Source organism: Acomys minous, assembly GCF_964271855.1.
Source record: "Acomys minous genome assembly, chromosome: 10".
NCBI lineage: Eukaryota > Metazoa > Chordata > Mammalia > Rodentia > Muridae > Acomys > Acomys minous.
The window spans coordinates 24,066,301-24,087,551 of NC_140491.1; the positions used below are offsets into that span (position 1 = coordinate 24,066,301).

The 21,251-nt window shown below is 41.3% G+C and overlaps 1 protein-coding gene across 1 annotated transcript in view; it reads left to right on the plus strand.

Annotated features, from left to right (window-relative positions):
- LOC311606884 (uncharacterized protein) overlaps positions 1-21,251 on the plus strand; it is an 83,706-nt gene that overhangs the window by 54,766 nt on the left and 7,689 nt on the right. Inside the window, exon 3 of the mRNA XM_084798281.1 lies at positions 1,661-1,780. Coding sequence (XP_084654407.1) covers positions 1,661-1,780 — 120 coding nt within the window. The remainder of the gene's footprint in view (positions 1-1,660; positions 1,781-21,251) is intronic.

The window sequence follows — 21,251 nt, forward strand, 5'->3', positions numbered from 1 at the left end:
TTGCAGGATGGGACATGAATCATGCCTTGTCTAGCATATCCACACTGTGAATGCCACTGGCTCGTTAGCCCCTCGGTAGCTGTCATGGCTACCAGACCAACAGTTGCAGTGTTAGAGGGCTCACCCAGAACTGCTCCTAGTATACCACTAGGCAGTCACTAGGTCACCATGCCTACACAACCCAATACCTCATTATTGCACATAGGCTCTGCATCTTCACAGCATCACCAGGAAAGAGGAGCATAGCAGAGGGACATTTACACAGAGAGACCGTGTCCACATAGCTCTTATTATAAGCCATTAGCATAGTTTTTCTATTGGTTTTTACTGTTACTCTCTTATTGTGACTAATCTATACCATAAATTTGATCACTGACTGATAAATAGAGGGGGAAACTGTATAAATAGGGGCTAGGAAAAGCTGCAGTTTCCAGACTACTGCCCCTCAATTTGTTTTTATATACTCATCTCCAGATAGAGTATAGCGCCAGGGAAATTGAGTCTCCTACTCCAGGGCTGGACCACATTAAGCCTTATCCCAACCACGTCTCAGCATGTCCCTATATCCAGTTTTACAGATCACTTGGGCTAACGCCATTCAGCTCATGATTGCACCTTAGTTACAGATAGTAGATTAGAAATGCGTGTATGAGTTACTCCCATCAGCTAGCAAAAGGGTGAGGTCTGGGGCAAGGTGAAATTCTGGGGAAAACAGTTTTTTCCATTCTTGGAAGAGCTAGTACAAAGGACACCTTGTCCTCCCTGGAAGTCGAAAGGTACAAATGTGGAGCCTAGTCTGATATAACTACCTGTCCCATGCCCATCAGAGGCCAAAGGCCCATCTCTACATAGGGTACAGTTTGCAAGATTTGCATCCCTGCTGTGGCCTTCACCTGCATGTGGTTCTTGGGAAAAAACACAAGGCAGATAATGGTACTCATCTCATGGATGGCTTGGAAGTGTGCAAATCTCATAATCAGAGCTTAATGGAGGTCTGTTAGATATTTTCATTTATCCATTTACTAAGAACCTATAATGGGCAATTATATTCAGCACTGAGAATAGATGCTACAAAATAAAGAGTGAGCTCCCTGTCAAGAAGTTTGCAGGATGTGCCTTGTGCCTCTCTCTGGGCATTTATTTCTTTGTAGTTGGGTACCAGCATATGCTTTACTCATATTTACATTTGCCACATGATGTCGGTAGCATTGACTTATTCATGGAAAGTACTCTCTGATTGTCTGTGGAGAGGAGACATCAGCACGAGCATCCATCCTATGTCCAGGAGGAGCACAGCCAGAGCCAAGGCAGGGCAATAGTGCACACTGAGGAGAGGTGCATTTCAGTGCTTAAGGAACTAGTGTGCGCATCAAGATTCCCTTTGAATTTGGGCTTTTGTGTTCATCGACTGTGTAACCCTGACAAAATAATACTTCGCATTCTAGGAATGCTATACAGAGTACAAGGAGGTAATGGAGATTATTTATGCTATATTTTATATGTAGTGCATTGCCTGACTGTATATAATATAGTACATTATATACTGCATAGAGCATTGGCCTGACGAAATTAACCAATAAATTACAGGTCCTTGTCATCGAGGAATCTCACTGACATGAAATACTTATTTTGTGTTCATTTGCCCATTTTCTTTTAACAGGACTTCATCATCTGTGCTGCCCAGCCCTTAAACACTTTCCTAGTAGAACAGGAGCCAAGGAGGAGGGCATGGATTTTCTGTCTTCACTCACTGACAGCAAGACCTTGGGCAAAACTCTGAGTAAGATAATCTTGTTTGGATTTTGGAGAATAACACAAAGAGATGGAGATGAGCAGGGAAGACTCATGATACAGGGTCTGATGTTCGTGTCCAAGGCACCCGTGTCTAGCAGTACAGAGGGCTGAGAAGGAGGTCATGGCCTCTGTGGGTGCCACAAGATCTTGGCTGTGGTAAGACATTTTTTATCACTAAAAAAAACTTTTTATTGATGATTCTTCGTGAATTTCACATCATGCACCCCAATCCCATTTATCTCCCAGTTCCTCCATCTCTGCCCTCTGTCCTTGCAACCTCATCCTAAAAGAAAAACAAATAAAAAAATAAACGTTCTCACTATGGAAGCTGAAATGTGTCATAGTGTGTGACACAGTATACACTTTTGCCCAAATAGTTTTTCTTATAAATGTTCATTGCAGTGAAAATTGTTGGAGGCTTCTGGTTTCTGCTACACTATCATTGCTGGGCCCCCACTGAGACTCCTCTTAGACATCTTCTTGTTGCCCTGTGTCATGGAAATCTCACAGATTTGATTCTGGAGTTACCAGCCCTTTTATGTGCTCTAGCAGTTCATGAGGAAGATGTTGGGGTGGGCTGACTCACAGACCTGGATCTGGGTTCAGTAGGTGAGTTAGTCAGCCTGACAGCTCTCTCCCATGCTCACACCATTGGGGCTAGCTCTTCAGCACTGCCCAGGTGAGGTGAGAGGCCAGCTCTCCCAAGGCTGGCAGCCAGTGAGTGGTGAAGCCGGCTCTCCAGCTCTCATGCCCTCAACCTGGGGCCAGCTCTCCCATGATGCCCCGGCTCTTGAGCCCAGTTCTTCAGTCAGCAGATCCATTCCTTCTGTCCTATGCATTTACCTCCTACTTAATATTTAAGTCAATCAAAGTTGATTCTATTGTTTGAAACTGACAACCTGGCAGAGAACAAAATAGGCTAGGATTTCAAACCTTGAGCTTCATACTTTTACAGCATTGGTAGAATTTCTTGTGAGATATTGGAGGTTATTTGTATTATTAAAAAGTAAACTTGGAAACAAATCAATATGAAACCTTCCCTCTTGTTCTTTTGAAACCATCAAAATCCAGATACCGGCTGTGAAATTAGGAACAAAAACCAAACCAAACCAAAACAAACCAAAACAAAACACAGCACTCCTCGCCCCCGAAAACAAAGCAACTTTTTTATTAAACTCCTTGAGCATGGCCAAATCCAAAAATAATGCTGCTTAGAAAACGATTTTCAATGTGGCACTCTTCACTGCATGTGGAACCCAGGAAAATGTTGACTATAAGTCAATGCACAAGCTAATTCTTCATACCTAAAAATGTGTCCCAGCCCTTTGCTTTAGCTTACTCAAGGGATGCAGTATTTGTGAGAGTCATTGTCTAAACCTCAGAAAAGGGCATCTTTTCCTGCCACCGACATTTGTGTAAGCTGAAGTTACTACAGTGTTTTCTAATCTAGAAGGCAGTTTTAATAGAGAACACTGTTAGCAAACACCTAGAGTCTACCTGGGGTTTTGTGCTATGGCTTCTGGGGTAGAATGGAGACTTCCATGGTTCATTTTGTATTGTAAAACAAAACACAAGAACCAGGTGCCGTGGCTCATGCCTGTAATCCCAGAACTGAGGCAGGCGGAGGCAGGTGGATCTCTGTGATTACCAAACTAACTTGGTCTACAAAGTCCAGGGACAGCCAAAGCTACAAAACAAACCCAAAACAAAAAACAAACAAACAAAACCAAAACAAAACAAAGCACAAGAATAAGATAAAAAAAAACCCAAAGAACATTTAACAAGCTTGTTTCAGTAAATGAACAGGGGTGCATGGCCAGTTGGTGAGAATATTCCATGGGAAAGAACGTTGAAAGGCATATGGAAAACTGTGACAGGAATGGCAATGTTGAGTGACAGTACGCATGGCAATCATTTGCCCTTGAACTAATCCTTTCAGCTTAGTTCCTTGCTCTAGTTTGGTAGAGATATTCTTTTCTCAAATACATACTTCCAGTTCTCACTGGATACTTGGAGAGTGTGAGTTGAAGCCCTAGATCACACGGCACACTCTTCATTTATCACTGTTATATGAGGACAACAAGGTACTTTAGAAGCCATTGGTTGTAGAGTCTATGCACACCTGGCTTTCGAATCCCAGTGCCTCTACTCTCTAGCATTGCTGAAATGTTGAGTTCTCATTGTATTTGCCTGACCTTTTATCTCGGGGATAAACATCTGCCAAAAGAAAGTAGAAAGGTTACTGAAGATGATGCTCCAATGCTGCAGAGAGTTATGGGTGACTGTTCAGGCAGCAAACTGTCTCTGTCATTTTTTTTTTTCCAATTTGGAAGCTGCTAACCTGCAGTTCCTATTTACTCGGGTAATTAATTTTATTCCTTCTGAAGTCTCTGATGGGGTTGAAGACCAAAGAGTTTAGTTTCACAATTAAGCTTAGTTGTTTAGGGGTTAAGATGTTTTTAGGTCTAGATAGATGTTTTAAGTTGATAGAGATGAGATATGATAAATATTGATTTACATTCAGAATTTTAGATGCACCACGATAGGAAAATGTTTTCTTCAGGGTTGCCAAATACAAATAGCCAAAATGCTATGAATGTAACATTAATATAATTCCTGATTGTTTTGCTGTTCTTCTTGCTGTATGTAGCTTATTTTATATATGTATAATAATATAAATGCATATTTAAAAATATTATTTAAAAAAGGTTATCGTGGCTCACAGTTTCAACCCATGATTGGTTTGCCCTCTTGTCCCAGTCCAGGGACACAGGGCAGGGTATCATGGCGGCAGGGGCGTGTAGTAGACCAAAGCTGCTTGCACCGTGGTAACCACGAAACAGAGTGACAAGAGGAGATCTAGGATAAGTATGCCTTTACAGGGCATGTTATCAGTGACACTTCTGTTACCTAAGATCCATTTCCCACAGCTCCATTACCCTCCAATTATCATTTACAGTTTGGATCTATCAATGGATTAATCCATTGCTATAGGCAGCATCCTCATGACCATTTTCCTAAATTCTCACCTCTGCATACTGATGCATTGGAGACCATGTACATTCATTCCGTATATTTGAAGGACACATCATAAACAAATTGCAACCAGTGAGTCATAAAGACTCATTCCTTCATTTTGTAGACATTTCTTCTATACCTTTTATATGTCAAGTAAATGTAACAGGGCAAAACTTTGTTTTACAGTGGGTTAAATGAGATTTCTCTCTCTCTCTCTCTCTCTCTCTCTCTCTCTCTCTCTCTCTCTCTCTCTTTCTCTCTCTCTCTCTCTCTCTCTCTCTCTCTCTCTCTCTCTCTCTCTCTCTCTCACACACACACACACACACACCATCATCATCATCATCATCATCATCTGGGGTACATGTGTAGATAAATACCTAACAGTAGATATCAAATCACTCTTATCCCTTGACACCTTGCTGACCTGTGCCTGTATGTATTACTCTGAGGTGGTCTGATGAGAGCAGAGCAATTGGGCTAGAAAATAACGTTCCTTAAGAACATATATTGAATCTGGTTAAGAATATCCTATAGGAACTTTGGGGGGAGCAGCCCTGGGATTCTTTCAATGGCCTGAGAAGGCATGGGTGTATTCTTGAGTACCCATAGGCACTGATATTCTCTTCTCAAATGGCAAGTCTAGCCCAGGTCCTCTCCAACAGACCTTTTGAATGTGATTTTTAAAATTTTATTCATCTCATATTTTCCCTCCCCACCATTCCCTGTCTCTCCAACCAAGACAGTAGAAGAAGAAAACACATTAAAGTAAAATCCTTTCAACTCTCAAAATAGCTCTCTCCTCCTCCTCTTCCTTTTCCTCCTCCTCCTCCTTATGCCCCCACCACCCCTCTCTCTGTCCATATCTGCAAAGGGAGAAAATATTATAAACTCCAGATGCTCACATATGTGAGCACTAAGGGGATTACACTTGGAATAGAAACCAGAAATCGGAAATCAGAGCACTGCCTCTCACACTAACCTGCCTTTTATACACTTGTGACCTATGCATCTTCTTCCATTTCTAGTCTGTAAATTTTATGATAGTCAAACTAACCATTCATTGAAGCCAGAAATAAGCTAGTTAATGAGCAAATTCAGTTCATGTTACAAGAATAGAGACCAAAATATAATGAGTTAAAAATGTCAGAAAATTACAGTAGACAAATCCCAGAAATCAGAGGCATAAATATCAATGGACATGGTTCTTCTAATGTGTAACAGCATGGATTAGTCTTTTTCCCCACTGAATTTAATTTTCTCCAGGTGGCTCACACTCTTGGAACAACAAAGAAAAGCTAAGGGAAATTTTTGGTTCCTTATCTTTCCTGTTTAGTTGTGTGTGTGTGTGTGTGTGTGTGTGTGTGTGTGTGTGTGTGTGTGTGTGTGTAGGTACATGCACACCTGTGTGGGCATGTGGAGGCCAGAGGAGGATCTGGCCAGAGGCATCTTGCTCTGTTACTCTCCACCTTATTTACTCCTTTGAGACAGGGTCTTTCATTGAACTTGGAGATAGGCTGTCAACCATCAAGCTCAGGGCTCCTTTTTTCTAGCCACCCTCCACAGTGTCAGGCTTATAGCCACACACACAGCGCTTTATTATGTAGGTCCCTAGGATTTGAACTCATGTCCTAATGCTGGCATAGTCTTACCCACAGAGATTTCTCCCTGGCCCCTTATGTAGTTACTTTGTCTGTTTGTTTCTTTGTTTGTTTGTTTCTTTCGTTGTGGTACTAAGAGTTGAATCTGGACCTTGTCTATGCTAGGTAACCTTTCCACCATTGAGCTATACCCCTAACCCTCTCTTGTTTAGTTTTGCAGTTTGTCCATTAAAAAATGTTCATGAAAATTTCTTTTGTGTTTTACATACAGTTTGGCATCAAGTAGAAGCCAATTGGGAATTATGTTTCTGTTTGAATATAGGCCTTGAGCTTCTTTTCTTTTCTCTCATGGGGACACTAATGCTCTCAGTATGAGCAAGAGTTGACAGTTTTCCTAGGCATACAACTGTAGGGCCCATTGTGAAGCTTGAATGGTGCTTCCATGTTACATTTCATTCTTGAGTCGTGTAAGCAAAGAAATTTATGATATAGACATCCTCTATGTATGTGATATCTCACTTGTGTGAAAAAAAATGTTGATGGCCAACATTATGACATTGCAATTTGATGTTGTCATCATTGTCATCTACAAATGTATTGAGCCACATCCCTAGCTCTCCAGGAACATTTGTGGCCCATGGGCCATAGATTAGCTACACCTACAACTTTCAAAGTGTTCATCAACAGCAACACTAACACACTTTGAATTTTGTTGTAGATTTATAAAGGAGGCTGGGCACAAATTATTCTTTTTATTTCCTGTTGGAGAAAAATAATACATGGAAGAGCAAATTATCCACCACAGGCCAATAAATAAGACCCAGGCAGAAGCACAACAGAAACCCACACCTCCTGCACTTACACAAGATCTTTCTCCACTGTTTTCTGTGATATCTGCCTGTACTTGGGCAGAAGTAGGCAGCTGTACAGCAGTTGGCAGAGTTGTCAGTCCCAGTCTCGGGTAGATTACAGTCCAGAGGGGGAGGAACTCCTAGACTGCTACTGTTGTCAGTGCCTGGACTGGAGCCAGACACATACTTCTCTTTATTGACCCAGCCAAGACTCCCAAACATAAGAGTTGACTTGGCCTTAAATCAATGTCCTGATCACAGAACAAGAGACCTGTCTCTCCCACTCACTGATTTAAGTCTGCTTAGAGTTAGGGTTTGTCTTGCATAAAGTCACGATGAAGACTGTTTGCCTCATGGGATTGTCCTGCTCTCTAAAGGAGAAAATTCATGTTAAAAGCCTTGTAAAGAATCTAGCAACTCATCAATGTAATTTACTCATGTATTACATAGCAGTGACTGTGTGCCAAGGCCTGCTTCAAGATCTCTACAGATCTTCACTTAAATAATCTTCATACTAATCCTGGGAGAGGTTTTATAATAATAGTCATCATCTTCATTTTGCATATGTGGGAACAGTATACCCATAATACACAGCTGTTCAGGCCAGAGCTGAGTGGTGAAACTAGACTACTGGTACTACTCCAGAATCTGCATACTTGACCATGACCCCAAGCATCCTGTGACATGTGATTATTAGCACTGGGATTAGAAACAGGAGAACAGAAGGCAGAAATGGGCTGCACCTTTTACCATTTGTAACCATGTGGAAAGTAGAACAAATCAAGCAATGTTGAAGATAAAAGCAGAAATTAATCAATGAGAAGAGATAGGTGGTGATGACAGAAAGGTTTATGGGGTGGTTCTTTGGAAAGACACATAAAAGAAAAAATTTTCTGGGAAGCCTCATGAAGAAAATAGCAGTAAAAGCAGACACATAAACACTAGAGATGATAAAAAGATATGATCCCAGATACAAAGGCAAAAACAAGAGCACATTGTCCACAGATGGTCTCAGACCAACAGCACGACCCATAATTTCTTTACAAAATTAACTTGCCTTCTCTTTACCTCCTCTAACTAACTACTCCTTTTCTTCTTCGCTATCTTCTTTCTTTCCTTTCTCTGCCTTCTCCTCCTCTTCTTCCTCCTCCTTTTCCTCCCTCTATCTCTCTGTTTGGTGTAGAATGTCCAGTATAATCCTTCTTGGTAAGCTTCAAAGAGTTCCCATGAATGTGAAATGGGTCATAATTATAATCACTCTATTTCAAACCTGACTTAGGAAAATGATAATGAAAAGGAACAAAGCAAAATTATCCAAAGAATGAGCAAAGCTTCTTGTGAGACTGTTCTTAACAATACAGAATGAGTAAGGATAAAGCAATATGGCAAAGGTTCAAGTAATAAACTCTCCATCTTCCCTCATTTCTCTCTCCTTTTATTTATTGTTATTTTTAAGTGAATATGAGTTTTATTCCTTTTAGATGGATGGCAGTTTTCCATCTGTGGCATAGGCCTGAAGGTGCAGCTATATTTGTTTCCTTTCTTTATCCTTATTCTTAATTAGCTCTGTTTTCTAGTTTATAGTGAACAATCAACGGACATTTGTTAAATGAATTAATGAGTTAAAGAAAGTAAGACTTGAATGATGTTCTTAAGAGAGATGAAAATCTAAGATTCTTTGTTAAGTTCAATATGAAAGATAAAGAATAATTATATAACATAAAGAGAAAGGGAGATATTAACAAGATTTTTTAAAAAAAGTTCAAACAGCCTGATACTGTTTGGGAATATATAAATTTGCTAAACAGGAATAAAATACAGTCTCTGGAATTTCTGAGAGCTTAACATAAAGATTAACATAGCATTTAAAGTTTATATGGAAAGGAAGAATTATTCAATGGGTTATTAAAAATACTGCCTGTTGTGGAGAAAAATGTAGATTTATGCTTTATTCCATTTGCAACTCATATAGCACATTAAAGATTTAAATATTCAAACAAAAGTATTAGAAGAAAATACATGAGCATTTATAGAGTTAGGGTCTTTCCCTCAGGCATGCCCCCTCAAGAGACCAAAGAGGTATATATTATATAGTTGTGGATTAAATGTAAAATTTCCTCATGGCCTTAGGTGCTTGAACTCTGGGTTCCCTGGTGGTAGTGCTGTTTTGGATGATTGTGAGAGCTTTCTGATGTAGAGATTTTCTGGAGGAAGTAACTCACTAGGAGTGACTATGTGAATATGTGTGTATCTATATCTATATCTACATCTATATCTATATCTATATCATCTATATCTATATCTATCTATCTATCATCTATCTACTATCTATCTATCTATCTATCTATCTATCTATCTATCTATCTATCTATCTATCTATCTATCTATATCCCAGGTCCACTTTGCTTCCTAACTGCAGTTCTCAGATGCTTCTTGGTTTTGCTGCCATGCTTTCCTGGCCATGATATAAGCCAAGAGAAGCCTCTTTTCCCTCTATGTAGTATCTTATTAGATATTTGATCATAGCAATGAACAAAGTAATACAGAAAATTGATTCCAGGCTGTGGAGCCACTGCTGGAATAAACCTACCCATGGGTGTGCAGGCCTTTGGAGCTGCTTTGTGGGATGAATCTGGAGCAGTCTTGAACTTATGGCTAGAAAACACCTAAAATGCCTTTTTGGAATTGTTGAGCAGGTCATCCTTGTGGGAGCTCAGAAGACCAGAATATGGCAGGGAATGTGGACAATGAACTCTGGCTCATAAGGTTTCGGAGAAGAACTGGAACTCTCTCAAGAACTGGGCTATTGGTTTCATGTTCTAATATAGCAGCAGACAGTATGGCTGAATCCTGCCTGTGTTCAGAGAACTTGGTGGGACTAATGAATCTGGTGGAGGAAAATCTCACGAATGATGATACACAGGCTGGGCCATGATTACTGCTTATAGCTCTTATCTAGTTCCATAGGGGGAGAGCAACAAGTGGAACAGGAAGGTATGACAAATGGTAACTTTGTTGGGAAACAGGTGAGTGGGAAAGTGTGTAATAAGTGGGTGATGAGAAAGCTGCTGTAACTGTTAAAGAGATTAGCACCATCTAAGGGATACCTGTGTTACGCTTAGGGAGCGTTCAAAAGGTGCCTGAGGGAAAGGCCCCATTCTTGGTGGTACAGTCTATATGAAGCAAAATTCTCCAAAGAGATATATCTATATGTGTACATCTATCTGTATCTATTATATATGCATATATATATCAGATTAATTTACACAATAGAGAATGTCTTCAATGTCCAACAATAGTGCCATCTGCATGCAAGAGAATCCAAGAACCGGATAGGCGCTCCGCCTACAAACTGGACATCTCAAAAGTCCCAATCTAATGCTGAAGTTTCTGGAATTTCCCACCCATAAAGTCACTGATCATCACTTCAGTTTTCAAGGTGAAAAAAACTGGAATATGACTTTACTAAATGATGGCAACAGCTGTAGGAGTAGGAAGGACATGCTTATCAACAAGAGAAGGCAGGCTGGCAAGAAGTGTTGCTGTTTCTTCAGATTTCTTTGTATCTGGACCACGTGCCCAGACTAGAGAAGGAATTCTACTCAGGTAGTCCTTCTTAGTAATTCCCTCACAACCTGTCCAGAGACATGTCTCTTGATTGGCAACTGGTGCTGGATCCTATCAAGTTGACAATCAAGATGAAACATGACAAATATGATGTTAGAGGCAACAAAAGAAAATATTATTAGACCTAGTTACCTAAAAAACCCCTAAAGATCCTGCATATACATCAGAAATATTGATAAGAGTGGACAGTTTTTGACCATTGTTGGTTAAAAATTTATGTGCAGTGCATGTCACAAATCTTAGTTTTTAGAGAATGTGTCATTATTTCACATATATCAGTAATTGTATAATTCGCAAATTGGGGGATCTTCAAAAATCAGTGGGAAGTGTAGCAAAGGTCATTCACAAGAGGTCATTTAAATAATGCAAAATATGAGAAATGGAACTTAGAGAAGTATATTAGAAACAATGACACATCATTTTCCTTCAAGTTTGGCAGCATATAGACTGGTAGGTAGCTAGAATGTTTGTATCAGCTGGAGAAATCACCTATTACCTATGTCAAGGACAAAGCTGCCAGCACTCTTTTTGTGGGACAATTTGAGCCTGCAGCATTCATAAAACAGAGACTTTTGAATGTCTTTTGATCTATGGCTTCCTCCTTCATAAGTTCACTTTAAAAGTAAGAATTATAAGTACTAGCTAATGAAAAATGGAAATAACTTAAATATTCAACTTTAAGAGATTGGTTAGATAACAGGGCTGGACTGTTCTTGCAGAGGACCTGATTTGAGTTCCAAGCACCCACACCAAGGGGATCACAAGCGCGGACAGAAATAAATGTGGGGCTTAGTTAAACAGGTAGATGGTATGTTTAAATTTGAATACATATGCAGAGATACCCAAAGTCTACTTCCAGTTCTTGGAGAGATAATTATCATGGTGTCTCTTGGTCAATAGATTTGGACATAAAATCATTTAAGCCTTAGGACATGTGACTAAAACTTGTATCAACTGGTTCCCCTACGGAATGGTGGAGGCAGTCATCCATGAAAGGTGTTAGGAATTTGTAAGAATCCCTGTACAGGGAGGCATTTGAATGAGCCTACTTATTCTCCAAACATGTTTTCTTTGTAATTTTTATTTTTATTTCACCATACAGTATAGCTTTGTAGCCCAGGCTGGCTTTGAACTTGTGGTCCTCTTACTTCAGTCTCTGAAGCGTTTAGATTACAGGTGTATACCACCACACTCAGGCTGTTATATGTGTTAAAGTAAGAATGAAATGAAGGTCATTCATAAAAAATACACAGCATAATGAAGATGAGTATTATTAAACTGTCTTTCTTGTGTTATTTTCTGTGGCATACTTTTTAATTTGAATGACAATCTTCACTTTTTCCTGGTTATTTCTCTCAGGGCATAAATAATGTCTGAAATTCTGGTGAGCAGATTGGGGAGATAGCTTAGTTGGAAAAGTGCTTACTTTCCAAGTAGGAGTACCTAAATTTAATCCCTAGAACCCATGTGGAAATCTGGGTATATTGATAAGGTCTTTTCATCCATGCACTCCCATGGCTTACTTTCTAGCCAGACTAGCCTGCTTGTTACATATGTGAACCTTATTTCAAATTAAGGTGGGTAGATTCTGGGAAATGATACCTACGGTCATCCTCTGGCCTCCATCCAAATGTATAAACATGTATAAATTTACTCATATAACCCACATGTGCAATTACATACACAAAATAAAGTCTAGAGAATCCATCTTTAAATTGTAACTTCTAGAAAGACTTCTTTTCCCAATCAACTCTTGAGTGGTGTCTTAGTAAGTATTTTATCGCTGGAAAGAGACACCATGACCATGGCAGCTCTTACAAAGCAAAGCATTTATTTGGGGCTGGCTTACATTCAGAGGTTTAGTTCATTATTGTCATGGCAGAAAGTATGGTGACAGGCATACACATGGTTCTGAGGAGGTGGCTGAGAGTTTTACATCTGGATTCTCAGGCAGAAGAGAATGAGAGAGTAAGACGGAGAATGAGAAAGAGAGAGAGAGAGAGAGAGAGAGAGAGAGAGAGAGAGAGAGAGAGAGAGAGGCTTGAACATTTGAAACCTCAAAGCCAACCCCAGTGACGCACTTCCTCCAACAAGGCCACACACCACCTAATCCCTGCCCCACTCCCTAATGACCAAGCATTCAAATCTATGAGCTTATTGGGGGCCATTCTTTTTCAAGCCAGCATAAGTGCACAAGCTTCTTGAAGAATTGATTAGTTTTTATGTTCCAGATTAACATTCTGTGAGCTCCTTTATAACTATGCTACATCTTATAACCCCAAATGTACAGAAACTCAACTATGTTCTAACTTCATTGATGGTGACAACTGCTTTCCTTTGACAGCAACTTTATGGAGAGAAACACTTGCTCATCTTCCCATCCTGGTGCAGCGGTGCAGTTTTATGATGTCCAACCTTTGTTCTTAGAAGTGCAAGCCTTTGGCAATGTAACATTACAGAACCCCAGCTGATATTGCAGATGTGATCTGGGCAGCTCTTGGTGAGATGGGAAAGGGAATTCAGAGAGCCTCACATTCAGCCTGTTGCTTGTGTATCCACAGAGTGACAGGAGCCTACAGGCTGAACGAACAGGCATTAAGTTACTCTTAAAGCCTTGGTAGGTAAAAGTCTTGGTCATGTCATTTTGGCCCCAGTCCATCAGTAGAGCATCTATAAGACATAAACTTGCTTGCAAAGCGGTGGTAAGGAGACTACAAAGAGAAGCTTGTTAGAACTCTTGCATTAGCCTTTGTTTTTCATTCAGAAGGTGTGTGTGTGTGTGTGTGTGTGTGTGTGTGTGTGTCTGTGTGTGTGTGTGTATTTCAAGACAAGGTTTCTCTGTGTAGCCGTGGCTGTCCTGGACTCATTTTGTGGATCAGGCTGGCCTTAAAGTCACAGAGCTCTGCCTCCCTGAGTGCTGTGATTACAGGTGTGTGCCACCATGCCTGGCTAGCTTTTTTTCAAATGTATTTATTTATTCACTTTACATCTTGGTCATATCCCCCTCCCTCTCTCCTCTCCCCCCAGCCTTACCCTTCCTTCTTCTTCTTCCCTCCTCCCTTATTCCTCAGAAAAGGGTAGCTCCCCTACCCACCCACCCCAGATCATCAAGTTGCATCAGTATCGAACTCTTTCTCTTCCCCTATGGCCTGGCAAGGGACCTTCCATAAGGGAATGATAAAAAAACAAAAACAAAACAGGCAACCGAGTCCATGTCAGAGACAATTCTCTCTCCCCTCACTAGGGGACTTGTATGAAGCCTGAGCTGCCTATCAACTACATCTGTGTAGGGGGCCAGTCCATGAATGGACCTTAGTTGGTTCTTCTATCCACGCAAGCCCCTCTGGGCCCTGGTTAGTTGGCTCTGCTGGTCTTCTTGTGGGTCTCCTGGCACATCGGGTCCTTCTATCCTTCCCCCCTCCCCCCCCCCCCGCCCACTTTTCCACTAGACTCCCTATGCTCCAATGTTTGGCTGTGGGTCTCAGCATCTGTTTTGAACTGCCGCTGGGTGGCGCCTCTCAGAGGACAACTCTGCTAAACTCCTTTCTGCAAATATAGCAGAGTATCATAAATAGCATCAGGGGTTGGTTTTCTCCCATGGGTGGGTCATGGATTGGGCCAAGCATTTGTTGGACATTCCCTCAATCTCTGCTCTATCTTTATCCCTGTATATCTTATAGGTAGGGTGAATTTGGGGTTGGTGTTTTGTGGGTGGGTTGGTGTTCCCCTCCCTCCACTAGGAGTCTTGTTTAGTTAGAGGGTGTTTTCTTCAGTCTCCATGGCCCCTGCTACTAGGAGTCTCAGCTAGAGTCCCCCTCATATCTTGCCAGAAGCTTCCCTTGACCCATGTCTTCAGCTTGCCACAGAGATGCTCCCTGTATACAAATGACATAAGGGCTCAGAAAAAAATGTAGGGAAAGAACACCCTTCACAATAGCCACAAACAACATAAAGTCTCTTGGCGTAACGCTAACCAAGCAAGTCAAAGACCTATATGACAAGAACTTCAAGTCTCTGAAAAAAAATGAAGATATGAGTAGATGGAAAGATGTCCTATGCTCATGGCTTGGTAGAACTGATGTAGTAAAAATGGCTATCTTACCAAATGCAGTCTACAGATTCAGTGTGATCTCCATCAAAATTCCAACGCAATTCTTTACAGACCTTGAAAGAACAATTTTAAACTTCATATGGAAACACAAAACCTTCAGAGTAGCTAAAACAACCCTATACAGTAAAAGAACTTCTGGAGGTATCTCCATCCCTCACTTCAGGCTATCTTACAGAACAACAGTAATAAAAACTGTATAGTACTGCTGTAGAAATCAACTGTTGATCAGTGGAATAAATAAACCCACACACCTATAGACACTTGATTTTTGAAAAAAAAAAAAAAAAGCCAAAACCATACAATAGAAAAAAGAAAACATCTTCAACAAATGGTAATAGTCTACCTGGATGTCTACATGTAGAAAAATGCAAAAAAGTTCTATATTTATCACCGTGTACAAAACTCAAGTCCAAGTGGATCAAAGGCCTCATCAGAAAACCAGATTCACAAAATACATTAGAAGAGAAAGTGGGGAAGAGCCTTGAACTCACTTGCACAAAAGACAACTTCCTGTACAGAAAACCAACAGCTCAGAGGAAATCCCCCTCAGGAACTGTCATAGGGGAGGGGAATAAGGGGAAAATGGGAGGGAGGGAAGAATGGGAGGAAACAATGGATGGGATAACCATTGAGATGTAACAAGAACAAATTAATAAAATAATATATATCTTGGAAAAAAAAGAAGAGAAAGTGGGGAAGAGCCTTGAACTCACTTGTACAAAAGACAACTTCCTGTACAGAAAACCAACAGCTCAGACTCTAAGATCAACAATTAACAAGTGGGACCTCTTAAAATTGAAAAGCTTCAGTAAGGCATAGGACAAAACAACAACCTACAGATTGGGAAAAGGTCTTCACCATCTGAGAAAAGTTGACCTGTACAGTCCCCAAATTGCTGATTTGGCTTTCTGTACAGTAACAAGGAGAGAAATTGACCAGGGAAGTCATGTCTAAGAATCTGGGTCTTATTCTTACTCCAAACATGATTTACTCAAATGTGGCTTCTCATCACGCCCAGTGATTTTTAGGAAGTTTATTCTTTGACCTTCCTTTAATCCTCTCCTGACCACCCTCATATGACAGATGTCCTACGCCCACCTGGAGGGAAGACGTGTCATAAAGGAGACCAGAGAGAATCTGAAGACAGGCTGCTGTGATTCTTCTCCTGGGGAGACGTGAACAGTTGTGCTTTCACTCCAGAGAGGGCACTGACGACAGAGCAGAGAATCAACTCTAATCAAGTTCAGATTAGCGAACCAATGGGTTTACTGGGGTTCCCTGCAGGACACTGGATGGTTCAGTCACAGCTGCATCATCCAAAGCCCCACCCATCCTAGGTTCATTCCTGCAGCTTCCTACTCAACCTGCGGCCTCACCTCCTCCTCTTCAGTAGTCATTTTCTGCTTGCATAAGCTCTGCTGGGGATCTCAGCTAGCTTTCTGAATTTCCCAAGTCTAGCAAAATTTACACATTTCTTTAGCTACTTTTGTCTCAGGGGCTTCCTTCCTCCCTCTCGGAGGGACTGTGGGAGGAAATAGGTGCACAGCACAAGCCCCAGCCTTGCTGAATTCTCTCAAGTTTGTTTCCATTAACTGTGTCTTTTTTTTTTTTTTCAGCCAATCTTCCTTCTGCAACATTGTCTATAACAAGTTTTCCCTGAGTCTTTGTCTTTATTTGTGATATATATATATATATATATATATATATATATATATATATATATATTGGTTTTTTGAAACAGGGTCTCTCTGTTACTTAGCCTTGGCTGTCCTAGAGTCACTTTATAGACCAGGCTGGCCTTGAACTCACAGCGATCCACCTACCTCTGGTTCCCGAGTGCTGGGATTAAAGGCATGTGCCATCACACCCAGCTCAGAAATTCTTGTGTCCTATAAACATAATGTTAGTAAATTTGCTGTTTTTTCTCTTACTAATTTGTTTCATTATGTGAGTACCAGGGATGAATCTTGTTTAGCTTATGAAATACATTTTCCCCTCTCCTGTAGACCTATGCAACGTCCTCTTCTCTAACTCTCTTAACTCCCCTTCCATGTCTTCCTTCTCTCCTCATTGTAGTTTCCTACCTACTCAAAGAATAAATCCAAGTATAAAGGCTGGGAGGCCCAAGATTGATGCCCTGCTCCATCAATACCAATAAAAGGCCATTAGTGCTCCGATGAGCCTTCCTGGCAGGTGGTACACATCAGGCCACCAAGTGAACAAGCACACTCATTGTGATCAGTTCTGTTAATACAGCAAAGCACAGACTATTCCATTTCAAATGTCCTGAGACATACAGAAATACTGGTCATGTATTGTCTCACCAACATAGGCTTGCCCATGGAAATAAGGTTGTTAAATGCAACCAACAGGAAGGTGGAAGATTCTGATTGGGTCCCATATGGATTAAGACACTCAACAAGGGATCTTTTTTAATCTGAATTTTATTTTTTCCAAGCATCTACTTCACCCTGCTTTCTCACATTGAGTCCTGAATAGCCCAACTTCTCCTCCAAGGCCATGTCTGTAACTGGGCCGGACACCTTTAGAGTGGCCTAGGGAAGATTTTTCTACTCGCCTTCATTCTCTTCCAGAGAGTAGCAAAAGCATGCCACGTCTTATTGGATTGGAGATGTGGACACACTGCAATATGGTCAGTTCAAAACTGTCAGCTAAAGTGAGGACAACAAAACCTTGGGGGAAAATACAATACATTAATCGGAAAGAAAGTGATCATTACATGTGAAGAGAAACTGATTAGAAAGACCTCTGTATTTATCTCTCACTTACCTTATTACAAGGTAGACTGAAGGCGTGGAGAGATGGCTCAGTGGGTAAAACCACTTACTATACAAAGCATTTGAATCCATGGAGCCCATGTAATAGATGTAGATCTTAGGCCTCTGTAATCTTCACCCTTCTATAGGGAGATGGGGAGTAGAGACGAGAGGCTCTCCAGAAGCTCATAGCCAGCCAGTCTGTCATACACAGCAGAAAAACAACAAAAAGACCTTCTGTCAAACAAGATGTAAAGCCAGGTCCTTTACACGAGTGCTATGGCATATGTGTCTATATTCATATATGCAAATCTGCACACATTTAACATATACATGATGCACACACAAATGCACATACACACAAAGTTAGCTGACTTTGCCTTTTACTAGTCTGAAGGAGAAGGGCATTCATCCAACTAGTAGGGATTGACCAGTTCTCAGCTGGGAAAAGAGAAAGAGGCAGAGAAGCGAGGAGGAGAGCTACCTACACTTCACATGAAAGATCACCACAGACTTTTCTGTATAATGGGCAAGGAAAATGCACAAAAGCTTCACAAGAGAGGAAGTTTCCATGATCAGGACACTGGGAAGTGTCTCTCTTGTCTTCTGCAGTCCACGCAGCAGTGAGTAGGAATTGGCTACATTGTGAGCCCTTAGGCTATGCAGGTAAGATTTTTTAAATTATGTTTCTGGATCCTTGCCCTTGGGATCTGAGTTCCTATACAGTTCAGGTCCATCTGAGAGTTGGGCCTCCTGCCTCCTCCCTTTGCAGCTGCAGTTGCTCCTCCCTAGCAGCTCTCGCTGCTCAGAAAACAGTTTGTCATTCAGAATAACAGCTGCTGCAGATAGACTCCGCTAATAGCACCTCTTATCTGGAGGGACACATGCCACATGCTAGGCGTTTTTTCTAAGGTGTTATGTGTTCATGAATCTAATTTTTATCATCACCCTGTCACATAGCTCCTGGCCCTCACCCGTCTCTTTCCTCCACAGAGAAGTAACTGAGACATAATGAGGTACAATGGCTTTCCCAAGGTTAAAGTGCCTGACGCACCGGAGCTGAGTTCAAAAGCAGCCAAGCTGACTTGCACTCCATCCAAACCTCCCTGTCTTCAACGTCTTTGCCTTTCCACGAAGGCCTCCTTCTGCCTTCTTACTTTAGCCCAACGTTTCCCACATGCTACAGAGTCTTAATCTGCTTCTCGGTTGCCACAATAAAGGACTGACCAAGAGCAATTTGGGGAGAAAGGGGTTTATTTCGTCTTCGACTTCAAAGTTACACCCATCATCAAAAGATGCCAGGGCAAGTGCTCAAACAGGAACCTGGAGGCAGGAACTGCAATAGAGACAGTGGGAGACTGCTCCTCAGTGGCTTGACCTCTGCCAAGTTTTACCTATAGCCTCTCTCTCTCTCTCTCTCTCTCTCTCTCTCTCTCTCTCTCTCTCTCTCTCTCTCTCTCTCTCTCTCTCTCTCTCTCTCACACACACACACACACACACACACCCTAAAGGCCCCTGCCCAGTGGTGGCAACATCCCACGTTAAGTTAAACATTCATCATGAAAATACCCCCACAGACCTGTCCACAAGTCAGTCAGACAGTGTGATAGAGGCTGTTCTTCCACTGAGGTTTTCTCTTACCAGGCAACACCAGTTTGTGTCAAGTTGACAAAAATTAACCAGAACATGCAGGATGCCTGTCTAGCAGCAAGGTGTTGCTAGCTGTCTGTCGCAGGACAATGGTTCAGTGGTCAAATATGTATATATGATTTGGCTAAAACGTGTGTATCCTACAGCATTTTCCTAATGCTTTTATTTTGTTGTACGGCCTTCATGGAAATGACCATGGGGCACAGTGCATCTCAGAATACAATCACAAAAACTGTTATTTGGTTCTCACCTCTAACATCCAAGGGAGCTGGTCCACACAGACCACACTCCTCAACAGCAGTTGTACCTGTGAGACTGCTTACTTCTTCTTTGACTGGTGGTTGAGTTTCTCCCATATTTTAAGACTCAGGCGGACCCAAGCCTGGAGGTGTGTGTGTGTGTGTGTGTGTGTGTGTGTGTGTGTGTGTGTGTGTCTTCTAGATCACTACTCTTTTATAGCTGTGGGCATAAAACCTCCTTCCTGTGAGAGTAATATCACCCATACCCCCTCGTTATTACTTATTGTCTTCATTTCTTAACCCCATACCTTTCCCCTGTATACACAGAAGACTCTGGCCATTGCACACATGTCTTCATGTCCACTTCAGCTCCTTCCGTCACCATGGGAAGCATCTGTGCATATGCTCAACAGCCAGACCTCCACGGGCATGTCTTCCTGTGCGATCTTTCTACTTACTTCCCTTCAATCATCTTATGCCAGGAATCCTGTACCTGCAACAAAGTAGATTACTGTGTCCCACAATGACTTAAATTTCTTCTAACAGCTAACCCATTTCTTAATTTCTGTTGTTATACTACTTTTACTTTTTAGGTATGTTACAGCTGTTGTCCTCCCTGGCTCCCCTTTGCCACCCAACTCACCACCCCTCCTGGAGTTTCACCCTCTCTTTTGCTCACTCTTGGTTGTGTGGCTTGCAACTTCATCAGTTCTACTGCTGGCTCTCAAATGTCTCACGTTCTCTTTTTGCTAGACTTGTCTAGTTGTTCTTGGTCATGCTCTCCTCCCTGCTAGCAAAGACCCTTTACTCATGTCTAGCAATCCTCATGGCTTGGAATAATGAAGACAATACACATCATTGTCTGTCCAATTGACATTCAGTCCATATAATTGATAGGTTTATATCTACCTTTTCTTTGACGAGTTATTAGGAATCAGTCTTCAGGGGAAATTAGTTCCAGGAGTGGAAAGTTATGCTAAATTGTCTTCTGCTACCAAAATATAGAGATGAGCATCTTCATGATTTCTAGCAAGTTCTGTACCTTCATATATTCAGCATCACTTTTCATTACAGTTTGTCAATAGACTTAGTCCATCACTTCCCAGAACACCCATGCTGCTGAACAATTTCTGTTCCTCTTAACACCTTTTGTTGCAAGCCCATTTAGGCCAAATTAGATTTCTCTTATTTAATTAAAATTCCTGCTGTTCAGGAAACATTTGTGGTGTGAAGCCAGCATGCCCAGCAAAAGAGTGTGAGTGTACGTGTGTGTGTGTGTGTGTGTGTGTGTGTGTGTGTGTGTGTGTTCAGAAGGAACTTTCAAGGTTTGTACCTTCTTGGTGCTAGACTCTTGACTCACAGTGTTCTCACTGACTTAACATCTTAATACAGCAATACCTGGTTATGTTGTTGACTTCTGGATTCTCTTGTCTAATGATAGCAAAAAGGATTATTTGAGCAAGATCCATCCTCCTCCGTGGAACAGATTAGGTAGAAATGGATGTTCTAATATTGACACTGGAGAAGTGAGAGGGAAGTCTGCTGCCTATTAATCACAATGGTCACAGCCAACATTGCTAGGAGAA